The sequence below is a fragment of the Silurus meridionalis genome, chromosome 17 (assembly GCF_014805685.1).
Source record: "Silurus meridionalis isolate SWU-2019-XX chromosome 17, ASM1480568v1, whole genome shotgun sequence".
NCBI classification, from domain to species: Eukaryota; Metazoa; Chordata; class Actinopteri; order Siluriformes; family Siluridae; genus Silurus; species Silurus meridionalis.
This window is the reverse complement of record NC_060900.1, coordinates 14,992,174-15,007,431: the sequence shown is the minus strand read 5'-3', so window position 1 is coordinate 15,007,431 and position 15,258 is coordinate 14,992,174. Positions and strand designations below refer to the sequence as shown.

The window sequence follows — 15,258 nt, the reverse complement described above, 5'->3', positions numbered from 1 at the left end:
GATCTGTTTCTCTTTAGAGACAGCCACTTATTTATCGCGGCCTTATCCTGCTGCAGTCGAGTATGGCCTCCACGGGGACTGACAGGAAGATGGAGTTCTCTCACACGCAGCTGTGCAGCCTCCCTATCTCTCTTGTCCTCAATACCAGACACATACACACATACAAATACACACACACACACACACACACACACACACACACACACACACACACACACACTGCTATAGCCTGCATTGATGCTGTCCCATTCTTATAGACATTCTTCCATCTCTTTCTCTCTCTCTCTCACACGCTATCTCACTCTCTTTCTCTCACACTCACACACACACACACACACACACACACACACACACACACACACACACACACTTTCTCACCATGTTTTTCTCCTTCCCTCACCCACACATTCACACAAGACTGACTTTTGTGGGCACATAATGAGCTACTATAGACACAACTGCATTTTTGTCCTGGAAATGATGAGAAGGTGTTGACACAGAGCGGCTAAGTGCTAGTAATTAATAATATTTGCGATTATCCTGATCCTGCATGGTAAACAGTGAGCAAAACCACTCATTCAGAATTATGTAAGGTAAGTTGCACTTGAGTATAAGACATAGCCCTCAAACATCATCGCCGTATTTTATTCTGTAGCTTTAATCTCTCAGGAACTTTTTTTTTCCATTTTACAGAATGTTGGTGTTTTAATTGGAAAGCAACAACATTGCTTTTTTCCAGCTGCCAAATAGGCCAAGTTTCACCTGTGCAGCTGTATATCTCAATCATGCTCAGAATGTAGATTTTTTTCAAAAACATGATGATTCAATGTGTCATCATAAGCTTACATTATGTTATAACTTGTTAATGAATGTATTTAAATTGCTTTTGTAATTATTTCCAGTCTTCTGGGATGATTTTGTAACATGATTGCAGGGATTTGCTCATTCAACCCCAGAAGCATTAGTGAGTTCAAGGACAGATAACATGTAAGAAGACCTAGTTTGCATTAATGTGCAATTCATTTAAAAATTCCTTGAGTTCCAACAAAAAAACTGCACATCAAGACATTTTAAACAATTGTGTGCTTCAAAAATGGTGTGAAGATAATGTGTACACACTCTTTTGGCCAGTCAATGTACAACCCCAATGCCAGAAAAGTTGGGATGCTGTGCAAAATGCAATGATGGTAAAATATCATAAACCCATATTTTATTTACAACAAAACATACATTTACATAATAACTAATTATATTATGCACTGTAGATGATGGGATATTCATTAGTCTTCGCAATTTGATGTTAAAGAAAATTAAATGAAAAACGTCTAATAGAGTTTTGAAAATGACCTTATATTTTTCTTAAAATACATGTAGAAAACTTTGTTTAGCCTTAATAGTAACAACAAAAGTTCAACAAAGACCTACCTGTGCTATTACCTTTGAGTTGTTATATTTGATGATTTTGCTGTTGTGATTTTGATTGAGCTCTTACATTTGTAACGTTTTACCATTCGTGTCACTGTACATTTTCCGCTTGAAAGCCGCTTGGGTGAGACAAAATTTCTTCAGTTGTTTCATTACCATTCTAAGACTTACTGGAACTGTCTAATTCTTCTACATTGCATTTTGCTCTTACCATAATCAGTGTCATAAAAGACGATAAACTTCTGCCAGGTGTACTCCATCACCACTTGGAAGATGACATCATTTAGGTAGACAGGGGGACGGACAAAAAGTGTGTAGTCATCAGGTTGTCCATGGCTTGTTGGAGGGCAGCTGGAGCGAGGTGTTCCTGCTGGTGCCCGCTGTATAAACAGATGGGGGATGTGCATGGCATCGGCCAGGGTCTGAAGCGAGCCTGCAGACATGCATCCGATTGAGCTCACCAGAGCAAGGATGCCTCTGTTCATCAGCTCACATGCTGCAGAGAGGGAGAAAAAGACATTGAGACATGTTTATCTAATAGTATATGGATTTTCAACTGTTTTTGAGAAAGGGAGCACATTAGGATATATAAGCTGACAGGAGAAATAAAAGAATAAATCCAGACAACTGCTGATGTTATACAAAACTTCCGAAAGTAACTGAGGACCACTGAAAGCAAATAGAGCTCTTTTTTACTAAAGCCAGCATATTGTGCGCTTTAGGACATGGCGATTATATGGCTCAACCTCAAACATAATTGCAAACTGGAAGCCAAGGACTAAGTAATCAATGTGGCTTTTCAGTGCACTTAATTACTAATTAAATATAGTTTCAGTAGATTCAGCACCATCATAGGCCACAGTGTTTGTTATTGCTGCCACAGAAACTATGGCATTACCGCAATATACAAGGCTGGATCTCTAAAATTGGATCTCGATAGGATAAAGCATAAACTCACTAGTATCCGTGTAAATTACATACTACTATGCTACAAAGCACTTTATGCAAACCAATTAATTTCTCAAGTGCATAGTTGGCAAAAAAAAAAAACAGCCCAGCGATTCATCATTAGAGGGCACTGGTGCTACTCCTGATCTCTTTATATGCTCTTCTCACCTCTTGCTACTATTCCAACCCACAGCAATGACTTTGATAGATGTGTGTGCAGCCATGTAAACCATCCCAACCCTGTGTATCGCTGCCCTTAAATAGAATGCATTATTAATGATAATAATATTTTAATGAAGAATTAATGTCTAATATCCAATTTCATTAAAAAAAGACAAAAAAAACATTCACTCCTGAAATCCCAAATGAATTTCAACCACCCACTGTGCTCCAGACACACAGCAACACTGATGCTAGACACATACATTCATCTCACTTGGCTTGTTTCATTGCTTGTCACCAGATTTGCGGAAGGTGAAACATGGAGCATGTCGCCTGAGCTGAGGTGCAATGTAATTTGCTAGTTGGTAGAAAAGTCTTCTGTCCAGAGAAAAGCATGACAGTGGCTGTTGTGCCTTTTATATTTCAGAAAAATTGATCTTTAAGGAAAAAGATACAAAAAGCATAGGTTGGGTTTTATTCAATAAAATGTAGGCCTTAAATATAACAACTGTCACCTTTCATTTTGATTGATATTTAAAAATAACACATTCCTTAGACCATTTTGTGTGATTTTATAAAAAGTATTATTTTTAATCTGCCATACATGATAGTTAATAATAAGAAAAATATTCTTTAAGTGATCCTACAGGAAGTATAATTGCCATGACAATTTTAAAAGTGATACTCAAATGTCTTAATTTCTTTATTTCCAAATGTAAACTTTCAATCCACTTGCTATTTGGCAAAAAAAAGTCTCTCTATTCAGTTTAGTTTTAGAGAGGCTCAACTTTATGCAAATGAGTGCAGTTGCCATTCTGTGTTTAGCCTTTATCAAGCTGTGGCTTCACAAAGGCGAAAAATTTCAATTGCCTGTAACCAAATTCATAGAAATGTCATCAAACTACCCACCAGCAGGTCAAGGCCAATGTGCATGTGGTGACTGGTGTCATTAAAACTTTGGGATAATATCATTTCCAAGCATATTAATGAAAATGCAAACATTCTTCTACTTATACCAGATTTGCTTAAATACACAAACATTTGCCTGCAAATCATATCTCATATTTTACATTTAGATCAGAATGAATTAACAGCCTGATTGCACTGTGCATAAAATTTGCAGGTGTCTATATTGATTTCACCAATCGATCACGGTAACTGTATTAGCATGGGCTACAATGGAGCGTTCATTACAATACTGCATTACCACAATTTAGCTACAGATTTCACATCATTAGTTAATGTGCTACATTAATCATTTGATATATCCTTTGACCTAAGAAGATAGTAATTGCTGGGGCAAAGAAAGAAGCTATCATTCTAAATCCTGGGATCAAAATAAATCACTGGAAATGTCCTTGTGGGTTAAGCTGACAGTCAGCTTGTTACGTCAATTTAAAAATAACCTGCATGCAGTATCAAAAAAATGTTTTCATACATCCAGTAGATGGTGCACAGATTTAGCCAAGTGGATACATACAGTATATTCATATTAATGCCACTATAAAGGAAGTACTAAACTTGTAACTAACATCATCAGTGTGACATTGATGTAAAATATAAAATGAAATATAACAAGAATATAAAATATTTCAATGAGAGTTTGAATTTCGGTGATACTACAGCCATCAACCAGAGCAAAGCTGCCACCGTTCTCTTTTTTTTTTGGTGAGTGGAATGGCATAACTCTTTTGCTCTTCAATTACAGCAACATTAACCAATCATGGACAGCTGTAAGCTCTTGTATTTGGAAGATGTAGGACAGTACTTTCCTACCAGTGTGGATAACTGGCCTGGCTGTTTTGCATATATTGTAAGCTAATGTGTAAAAAAAGACATGATCAAATGTAGAGAATGTAAGTTCCAGATACAAAGACAACAGATTATTATTACTGGACCCCAATGATTGTAACATACAACAAAATAATTAGTATACAACAAAATAATTAGTATCGCATTAATCAATTAACACTGATGATGAATGCAAGAAATAAATAAATAAAGTAAAAGAAAATCCAAGATTTCTGCAATACTAGAATAAAGGCTTGCAGTACACATCAAGCCTATGCTGGTTTGAAGCATTAAGTGTTGTCCTATGTCTTGGCAGCCCCACCTGATATACCGGCAGCAGAAGTCATAGCTGAGCACCTTTGTAGTGACTGTGGAGTGTTTCGGCAGAAAGGCCCCATTTACTCCTGACAGGTGAACACGACAGAACGCTCAATATCATGCCCTGCTGCCTTCATGGTGCATGAACATTCTGTCTAGGCATTACTGACCTCTCTCACATGCCTGCACAAGCCGTGTTTTCTAATGAAAACTTGCAACTGTTTATTCACAATAAGAGGGAGAGTCGTATATGTGCTTATAGTCAAGGTGTACTAATCATGCAAATGCACTTATTGCACCCCTTAAGTGTCAATCTCTTTTTTAGATTTTCTGATATAATCAGTGTCTTCTGTCAGGGATAACATATAAAGCAAAAATGTTTTTTTTTTTGCTGTCTCTTTTATAGCGAGCATCTGTAGTTTATTGATTCATCTATCCATAATTTAGCGTTTCTACAGTAACAACACGAACAAGAAGTTAATTAAATATTTCTTTTTAAATATGGGAGTGATAATATTAAATACAATTTTGATTAAAAAAAATAAAAATAAAACAATATAAATCATCCAATAATGTTTAGTGGTTTTAAAAGTCTATAGCTGAGAAAATTGGTTTTAATAGAAGCTGTAGTGTCCCTGTAAGACTCTACTTGTAGATTACATGCACTGCACCTCTTAAAAGTTTAGTCTAGTCTATTTAGTCTATTATTGTTTTTGAGACAAATGCATGTTCCTTTTGTTTATATGCAACACACTAGTTAAAAGGCAAAAAGACACAAGACTTGGACACCAAATGACTGGAAGAAAGTCTAAATGTCACATTTTTGGTTCTAACTTATGTCAGAGACTGAGTCTCCCTGACTGCCTTACACCTATAGTTAAACACGGAGGTGGAAGCTAAATGGTTTTGGGTTGTTCTAGAGCAGGAACATGAAAGAAATACTAAACCAACCTGGCTACCATTCCACAATTCAAAATCTTGCAATTCTGTCTGAACTGCGGTACACTGGAACAGACCTTACTATACAACAAGAAAATCTCATAATGTTATAGTATAGAACTGTTATAGGTTTGGTATGGAATTTAGAATTAGTTTATGATCATGCTTTAATGAACATTTGTGTATAATAAATCCAAATCCCATACAATGGTTTTCATGTTTATAATGAAATATTACTCCTTACTGCCAACTTTTGTCATCATTTTCCTCCTTTGTAATACAGATTATATTTATGCATTCAGGGAATGCAGTTATCATTTCCCCTCTTTTAGAACACTTCTCCTCCCACTTTTCATTTTTTTGCCATGCTACACATTTCAAGCAAGCAGGTTCTAGAAATACACACAGCAACAAGGAAGAATGATTTAAACATTTTGTTACAGGTAACTTTCCAAATTTCACAATGTAAGCACTGGTGATGAAGGGATGATCTCATGTTATTAAAGAGACCTGTCTTTCTGTCTCTGTGTGTAATGAAGACACATAAGCACGTTAGCATGCCAGCTGGCTACAGACATGAGGAACACAATCAATGCGCGGCAGGCCCACCTGCTTCGGTGTGTTTAAAGAGTTTTTAAGAGGATAACGTAGCTCTTCAGAGAGATAAAAAAGAGGCTGAGACTGTCTCATACATCTTTCTGCAGCTGAGAAGACAGCAGAGCTTGCATCAACTTTTTTTGGGGGAGGGTGAGTGTGCAAACACTGGCATGTTCTCTTGCTATTTCACCCAGATCAGTATGCAGAAGTTTTCTCTCTAATTGAAGCTTTTCAAATTGAGCCATTTATCACAGGGCCAATCTCCTCTGAGTAAAGCACACGCATTGAACCTGTGACTCATTAGTAAACTCCCCAGTATCAATCCTCGTTCTTCTCTGCTTTCATTTCTCACAGACATTCGTCTTACTCATATGCTTGACTACTTCCTCCATCCTTCCTTACTGCTCTTTGAAGTAAAATCTGAGTTGGAGGAAGCGTTTAACAAGCATTCAATATGTCAGTATAGAGAAACCACTCCCAAGGGCTTTTCACACTTAAAATAGGTCACTCTGGGTCATTCTTTAACTCGGGGAATAGGGATCCTCAGTGATCTTTTTTCGTATTTTACACTGCTCATATATTACCCAGGGTTAACAGTTGAACCTGGGCATTAATTTTGTGACAGGTTAGACTTTCTATTGCTAAATTTTAGTTGTAAAGGTTTTAGGTATTAATTTTCTTGTTGGCATATTTGATGTGCCTGATCATGACTGTATCATTCTAACACCTGTGAATTTTAAAAACAGGAAACGTAAATCCTGTCACACCCCCACTTTATGGTGTCAGTGGCAACCTCATTCTGCTTTTAAACTCCTTAAACCCAATTGTTTAAACTCCTTTCACCCTTCTATTTGTTCTGGCATGTAACACAAACTAAAAAACAATTATTATTTATTTAGCATATAATCTGTTGGCTAACTGGTGCTTAAAAATAGATGACAATAAATATATCTTATATATCTTATCTATATTATTTTTCTGTAACATAAAGCAGCTGTAAATGAAAAATAATGGGATTTACTTTTATTTTTTATCCTGAACCCTGCAATAATCGAACCTAACTTTGCTTTTGTGCCTCCACACAGGCTATGTCTCAATCCACAAAACTGCAGGTTTAAAAATAGCAAATGCACCATTTGGTGGTGTTTTAATTTGACACCTTTTTACAATACAGCATGTCTACTGTACAGTCTGAGACACAGTGAATTTTAGCAACTGGCAACTAAAAGCCCATAAACACACTGAAATTTGCAAAAGAGCAAAAGCACTGTGTTTAGCGTATGTGAGAGTGGGTCTGAAAAGTTTTTTTTCTCTCTCTCTCTATTTTACACACACACACACACACACACACACACACACACACACACACACACACACACACTGTAGCACCACCACCATTACAACATTATCACTCAGCAACTACTTAAAATTGGATGTTTCGATTATCCATTTCCTTCCTTGTCCACTAAGTCTAGACAATAATAGAGGAAAAATGGAAGACGAAAGTAAGAGAGTTCAGAAAAAGAACTAAACAAACTAATATTTTTCATTTACAAATCTTGGTTGAAAAGATCTTGTCAATAGAGAGCAGCCCTGAGAAAGCAGATACTGAGTTGCATATCCTAGCTACCTAAATTAGGCTAAGGTATGATAAGCATATGACCATATTGTCCTCTACAACTGGTTTGGGATTTGCAAATTTGCTTTATTATTATTAATAATAAGAAGAAGATAAATAAGAAGTAGAAGAAGAAGAAGAAGAAGAAGAAGAAGGAGAAAAATAGTAATTTATATGACAAATAACAAATTAAATGTTTTTAATTTGGCTTATGAAAATAGGTGAATTAGAGCAGAATACGCCAGAACGTTATTACGTTTAGCTTGTAATTTTGCTTTTTTCGCTTATGAAAATAGGTGAATTAGAGCAAAATACGCTGAAATGTTATTACGTTTAGCTTGTAATTTTGCTGATTTCCTGAGTGTTTCACAATAATTACAAAATAAAACAAAAAATTTAATGGGCCATTATGTTCTGAAGCTAAAGCATCCTGATGATGCAATACTATTTGATGCACTTTTAATTCTCTTAATATGAGCAAATGATGACTATCAAACTGATTCAATGTGGATTTTGCTGCCTAGTTGGTACCGGAAAACTTTTGCAGTTATTAAATACAATTTTACTTTATTGCCATTCACCTATAGAATAAAACACTGCTTATAAAATTGTTGTCTATGCTTATATCCCATTCAGCCTAAACCAGTACATACTGTATTGAAGAAAGTGTTATTACATATATTTAGACCCCAACGTTTATCTTTCACATAGTTGCTCCTGGCAATCACAAACAAGAAAATCTAATATGCTGAAAATAATTTCAAAAACATTTTACCTATATTTTGGAACTCTGCAATATATTGCATTTTCATACAGGACAACAGTGCAAGATGATGCCTCATATAATGTGTTTTGCACCCATTTTTTATCCTGTCAAAACCTGTAAGTTAACTAGTCAAGGGATGCTGATGTGTTACATGATGACAAACGAAAGACATTACTAGAGTGAACGAATCAGTGAACGGTGTAATTTTTTGTGCAGTAAAAGAAAATCAGTAGTTTACCTCGACATAGATTGATTTGTTGTGGTATTACAGTATATGTTTCATTAGGTTTTATAGATACCAGACAGGTAAAGGGTTTAAGTCAAAATCTGGGGTAAAGGGTTTAAGCCAAAATCGGGACCTCCTTATCTTGAACAGGTTTGCTGTGTATTGCTATTTGCACTGGGTATAACAAGGGTTTGACACCAAGCAGCAGTCATTATTGACATTATCAACCCCTTAAACTTCCTAAAAACCTGTAGGCAGGTCCAGATTTATTTTCTCCTTTTAGTTCTGCAATCTATACTGAATAAAACATGCTTCATAATGGAGTTTAGCTAGAAGAGGTCAAGTGTAAGGAAAATGCTTACAAATAAACAGTTGTGTCAGGATTAAGGCCATAGACTACAGTTCCCATCAGCAATTGCAGCCACATATGTCATGTCACATAATCTAGAACATGAATCACATTTTCTTGTAATTAAAACAATTATTTAAATCTCAGCTTGCACCTTACAGTGTGTCTCACATTTTTTTTCGTTCAAGGCTGTTGCTCTCCTTGCGCACGGTTCAGATAAAAAAAATATTTTCCATTTTACTGAACCCAGGCAGTTAACGTCAATCATTTGAGCACAAAACTGACAGTAGTTACTAACTTTAATGCTCACAACCAGATGAAAAAGTCCAGATGTGACGTAAAATCGTAAGGCACGTCCAACAATTGATTGTGATGATAACTTTTTTGAAGATTTGGAGCTTTGCATGAGGAGGAAAATATTTTTTTTTAGAATGAAAATCCTTGCTGAGAGGGATGATTGTATCATCAGTTAAAGCATGTGCCCAGTGCAGTTTTGGTCCATCTGTAAAGTATTTTAAATAGTTACTTTTTAGCTATTGGCAAATGTTTTGGAGAGAATGGTAAAAAGTAGGGCATTTTCCAAACAAATACTGCTAAGAATTTTAGTAGAAATGACAATGTAATATCATATGCATTCTAATCACACACAGTGCAATGTATTGTATTTAAAAAGGTTTAAAGAATAGACCCTTGTCGGTTTTCTAAATATATTACACAGAACACATATATTTAAACATTTAAAAAACATTAAAAATTGCATTATTTATTTCCTAAACAAATCAATGGCATATCAACCATTTTTGTTTTGATATACTTTGTGCAAAAGTATTTCAAATAATTTCTTCTTTTTTTTAAATGGCATACTCAATGTATCCACAATGAGCAGTGGCACAAGCAGGTAGCTTTGCTTGTTAAAGGAATGTTGTAAACCATGTATGGGATTTGGGGGCATGGACATAAAGGTGCACAAGCATATCAATTTAGAATGTGGGATTTATGTTCACTGAATGCACACTTGTTATAAATACCAATTTTTGTGTAAATAAATAGCAGTTCTTATCCACACATTTAAAAACATGTTCTATGCATATTTTGAAAGATGATATCTTGGGACTTTATGATGTCTAAATAAGTACAATAAATAATAATACATCACAATAATAATACATCTTGCCAATTTATTGTTGACCCATACATTATCATCAAAATATATTTGAAATAGAAGGAAACCCAAAATTAGACTTTAAGTAAAAGTATAAAAAAACAGTGAGTAAAACTCAATTACTAACTGTCTAAAGATGTTAATAATATATGTCCCTTGGCCCTTATATTTGTGGAATGTACCAACAGGTGACAAACAGGTGGGCCACCACGAGATGCCAGCACAGTGCTCCTTGGAAGAGATCCTTCAAGTCTCTCAAACTGTACTCTAGGGATGAGCAACATTCTTTCACAAGATATTACCTCAATTGGTATTTTGATAGTGGTTGTAAAGAGTGCTGTGTACCACTGCACCCAAAATCTCCCATGGGTTGTTTAATGGTAACCGGGAAGGGCAGAGAGTATGATTTACATCATTTTCATACTTATTCAAAACATTCAGCAAGCTCTTGTGTCCTATGAATGGTGAGGCGGGGGTCATTTTAGAAAAGAGCACTACAATCAGGAGAAAACTATTTCAGCACAAGATAAAGGTGATCAGTGAGAAGAACTTGGTATTGATTTCTAGTGACTCTTCTATCTAAGGGGACAAGCTAGAACAAATCATGTTGGGAAAATGCCCTCCACAGCATAACAAAGCCACTCAGTGTCAGGGTCAACCATTCCGACTTATATCGTTCTTTTGGTGCATTTGCCCGCATGTTCAGAATATCGAGGAGCCTTTATTTGTCAAATATTGCACAGAGATTTTTTTCCACAAAGCAGTCCTTGCTAAGAAGATAGGGGTTTGAAATCAGGGTCAGCACCCGAGACCAAAGAGAGTTAAGAGCCTTGCTCCAGGGCCCACCAGTGGCAGCTTTGTGGTGCTGGGGCTTGAACCCCTGGCCTTATGATAAGTAACCCAGCTGGAATGATTAGTTTAAATTAAACATTTGTACCTCTGTATCTCTGTAGACTTCTGAAACTTTTGTTCCTATTTTGCCTTAATAATGGTTACAAGCACATATATGATAAAAATACAGCATTGTTTCACTTTATTCATTGTAATTAATAACATTATTTGCTGAATACTGCATCACCTGCCCTAACTGTAAAATGTAACAAATACATAGAAATGTTGAATAGTAAACATAATCATAGTCTGCTATCATTGAGATATCGTCAATGATACTGTCGCCAGCTAAGACGAAAGCGGATTGCACCAAAATAATTGTGTGCATTCAATGAATAAAAATTTAAAGTAATTTCCTTATGGTCCCAAAGAGCAAGAATTAACTGTAAAGAATAATTCTTCAAGGCAGCTGAATCTTAGAAACCATTTTCTGCTGGAATGCAAAGTGAGAGTGATTTCAATATGCTAATGACATAGCAAAAAGCACTAATGGTGGAAAGAATTCAAATTTTTCTTCACAAAGGCATCAGTATCTTAGAAGAAGAGCTGCTCGGATGCAGAGGCTACATGTAGCTCTGGGTATGTTTCAGGGAAAATGCAATACTTTATTAATCCCAAGGGTAAATTTGGTGTCACAACTGCTACAACACAAGAGCTACAGGAAGGACTAAGAATTCCTTAACAGTTCACAAAGCATTAAAAGTGCTTGGCTTGTTGTGGTTATGTTTTTTTAATCATACATGTACTTTTAATAAAAAAGGTTCCTTAGGGATATAGTGAGTAATTAAGAGCTGAACTAAGCCTTTGAAGTGCTTTGAATTTTACATAAGAACTGTTATCAAGAACCTTTAAGGAAAAGAAAGAAATAACAAACAAACAGCTGTGTTAGTTTCACAACTGTTTGTTTGAATAAAAATCCAAACAATGGCACTGTATTTAACATACAAATACAAGTATATGCAAATAAAACCATTAGAAAAAGTACATGCTCAAGCATTATTCCAGCTCTTCCCAACATATTCACAGATATTGAACTGTTACAAATTTACAACTGACAATGTTGACAAAAAAAATCACTTTTGGGCTTTGTTTGTGAGCTGTGCAAACACACATCAGTCTGTTACTGTATAAAACAGTCTCAATTGAATACTAACTGAATTCTATATAAAACCTATGATTAACCGTAATCTCTATGTTCTGTTTATTCAGTGGTGGACATAGTACATTGCCCTGTACTTAAGTAAAAGAACCCTAGATAAATATTACTCAAATAAAGTAAAGGTACTTCTTAAAATTCTCTCTCTATGAGTACACTTACAGTACAAAGGTCCTTGCTTTTTGAAGGACTAATAATGTTCTAATCGATAAAAACTATATATTATTGATGCAATTTAGTGTTCCATTCCCGTGCACATCATCGATTTTTTCCTGAATTTATGTCATCAGGTGAGCTCCTATGTGGTTGTATAAAGAGAAACATTCTTCAAAGTGAGAAGAATTCAGTCTTTATTCATTTATTTAAAAATGTCTGTTATTGCAACTACCATTCAAATAGCTGTCCCATGAGTTTAGCATAATCCTATGCCACTGCTGACTTTAAATGAGCACCATAGCATGATATTTTTTTATTTCATTTCTCCCACTGCCAGAACTTAGTAGTCAGCTGTTTTTGGTCACTATGGCACTAAATTGGCCTTCAGTGAGCATGTTACATTATGCATTCTAAGACCGACCTTCTCAACTCATGACCAGATTTCTCTAATGATTTGCAAATTGGTCTGCGACTGTAAAAAATCACAACGTAAAATCATACACTCTGCTGTAATCCTATTTCTCCCTAAGGTTTTCAAATACTGTTGTAGGAATCAATGGCTTCGTGTAAAAATCTTTACATTTTCCATTAAAACACGCACATTTGAGTCACAGTCGTCTTCCTGTGTGCGTCTTATTTAGTTTATTGTTTCCTATACAATGGTAAAACTACGATAAATGTTCCTGCTGCTCCTCTTTCATTGTAATCCTTTTGCACTGACCTTCTCCTCCTCCACAATTATAGCATACATATAATTTCTCCTGTTCTGTCTCTCATTTTAGTCCGCATAGCAAAATATGCCTTTTCTTTCAAAGGTGTTGGGGAGGAATCAGTAAAAAAATAGTAAAACATAAATAAATAAATATTTTATTAGACTAGAAATCTTGTACAGATTGAGGAAATACTGTTTTTTTTTTTTCTTTTGGACTTGGCCAGCTATGAAACTAACTGCTGACTCTGTGCCACAGTGCATTCAAGCATGAAACAAGAGGTGACAGCACCACTCTCCCCTACTACAACGGCAATCAGAACACAATCAGGTCGATATCCATCCATCCATTATTTCTGAAAGGTCCTGTAACCTCTGAGGTGAGATCTGACTCATGCTAACAGAAAAGAAAATATCAAATGTTAAAATGTACCTTTGTAAAAATAAATAAATAAATAAATAAATAAAGGGGTAAAAAGGAAAAACAATGCCAGGAGAAAATGTGCCCTAAAGAGAATAAAGAAGGGCATGACATGGGAGGAGACAAGAGAGAAACTATTCCAGAAGGGAAAAAAACAACTGTAAAACTGAATACGGATGAGAGAGATTGAGTCGGAAATCTGTGGCAAATACTGTGTTCAGCAGTTTGTAACAAAGACGACTTGAACAGACTATTTACTTAACAGATGGTGGCTATGGCATGAGATCATGTCTGTGAGATGTAGCTCAATGTTTATCTCAACAGAGCTGGCCGTCTTGTCTGCATTTCCAACTCTAAAAGCGTCCTGTGGCATCTGTGAGTGTCTTTCTGGAACTTCATAAGTAAGCATTTGCTATATCTGATGTAGAGACAGTCACAGGTACCATAAGTGGCCATCGTTCAAATCCATTTACAGATGTTCAACTATCTAAAAAAAATATACCAAATGTATCCACTAAACTTTCCAAGTTTCTTCTTGAGATTGCTGTGTGTTTCTAACACAGTCTGTTGTTAGAGAAACTTTTTAAAAATCACCTTAAGCACAAGGACAATGTGCTTAAGGTGTGGTCAATGTGCTTAAGCATAAGCACAATGTCTCTCTTCATCTACCTTTCTTTGTGCCTTTATTTTTTTAACAAGAATACAATATACAATGCAGAAAGATGTTTGCAATGACAATACAGGCAGAATCTATGCATGCTGACTTTCCCAAGAACAGTTTGATCCTAAAAATATAGAGTGCCTACACTAAATAGTATATTTATATCACTATTCGTTCTGAATTTGTCATGGTCATGTGATATAGGACACATTAGGCTACTAAAAGTCAATGTGGTAGCACTTTTCATAATTTATTATGACTGAATAGAATTTTAATATTATATAAATGTCAGTGGTGGACAGTAACAAATTAAATTAAATTCTTTATTTTACTTAAGTAGCTTTTTTGCATATCTGAACTTTATTGAAGTATTTTCATTTGGGGAGATTTTACTTTAACTTCACTACATTCACAAAAAAAAAAATTTCAACTGCATTTTGGGAAATCAGTCGTTCCTTTTTATTTATGAGTGGAATAAAAACTGGTCCTGGACCTGGTTTTCACCCGTCCTACTCCAGCTACAGACATGACTGCCACTCCACTTCCAATCTCTGATCATCACCTGGTTTCCTTTTTAATCACTCTTCCTATTCAACCTAAAAATAATTTACATGTCTCTCTTATCCGTCCTAACCTTCACTCTACCTCTCCCTCCTCTGTAACTTCATGTACTTTTTCATCTCTTCCTGACCCCGTCTGCTTTTCCTCTCTACCCTTAGACGTTGCTACGGACTCCTTCCTCTCATCTCTTTCCTCAATCATGGACCTCCTTTGTCCCTTGACTACAAGACCCAAGAAGACTTCTTGTCCCACACCGTGGCTGTCAGAAGTTTTGCGCAGTAATAGACGAGAACTCCGATCTGCAGAGAGGAAGTGGAAAAAATCACAACTTGATGTAGACCTCTCATCTTACCGTGCACTCCTGACCAAATTTTCTTTGGAGGTGACTTCTGCCAAAACTGC

At 35.7% G+C, this 15,258-nt stretch overlaps 1 protein-coding gene across 5 annotated transcripts in view; it reads right to left on the bottom strand.

Annotated features, from left to right (window-relative positions):
- Positions 1–15,258, bottom strand: part of grid2 (glutamate receptor, ionotropic, delta 2) — a 464,217-nt gene that overhangs the window by 185,603 nt on the left and 263,356 nt on the right. For all 5 annotated transcript variants that reach the window (XR_006928288.1, XR_006928287.1, XM_046871162.1 and 2 more), the window contains one exon: positions 1,637–1,921. Coding sequence is in view for 3 of the 5 variants with exons in the window: in XM_046871162.1 (XP_046727118.1) it covers positions 1,637–1,921 (285 nt within the window). In the remaining 2 variants the exon portion in view is untranslated. The remainder of the gene's footprint in view (positions 1–1,636; positions 1,922–15,258) is intronic.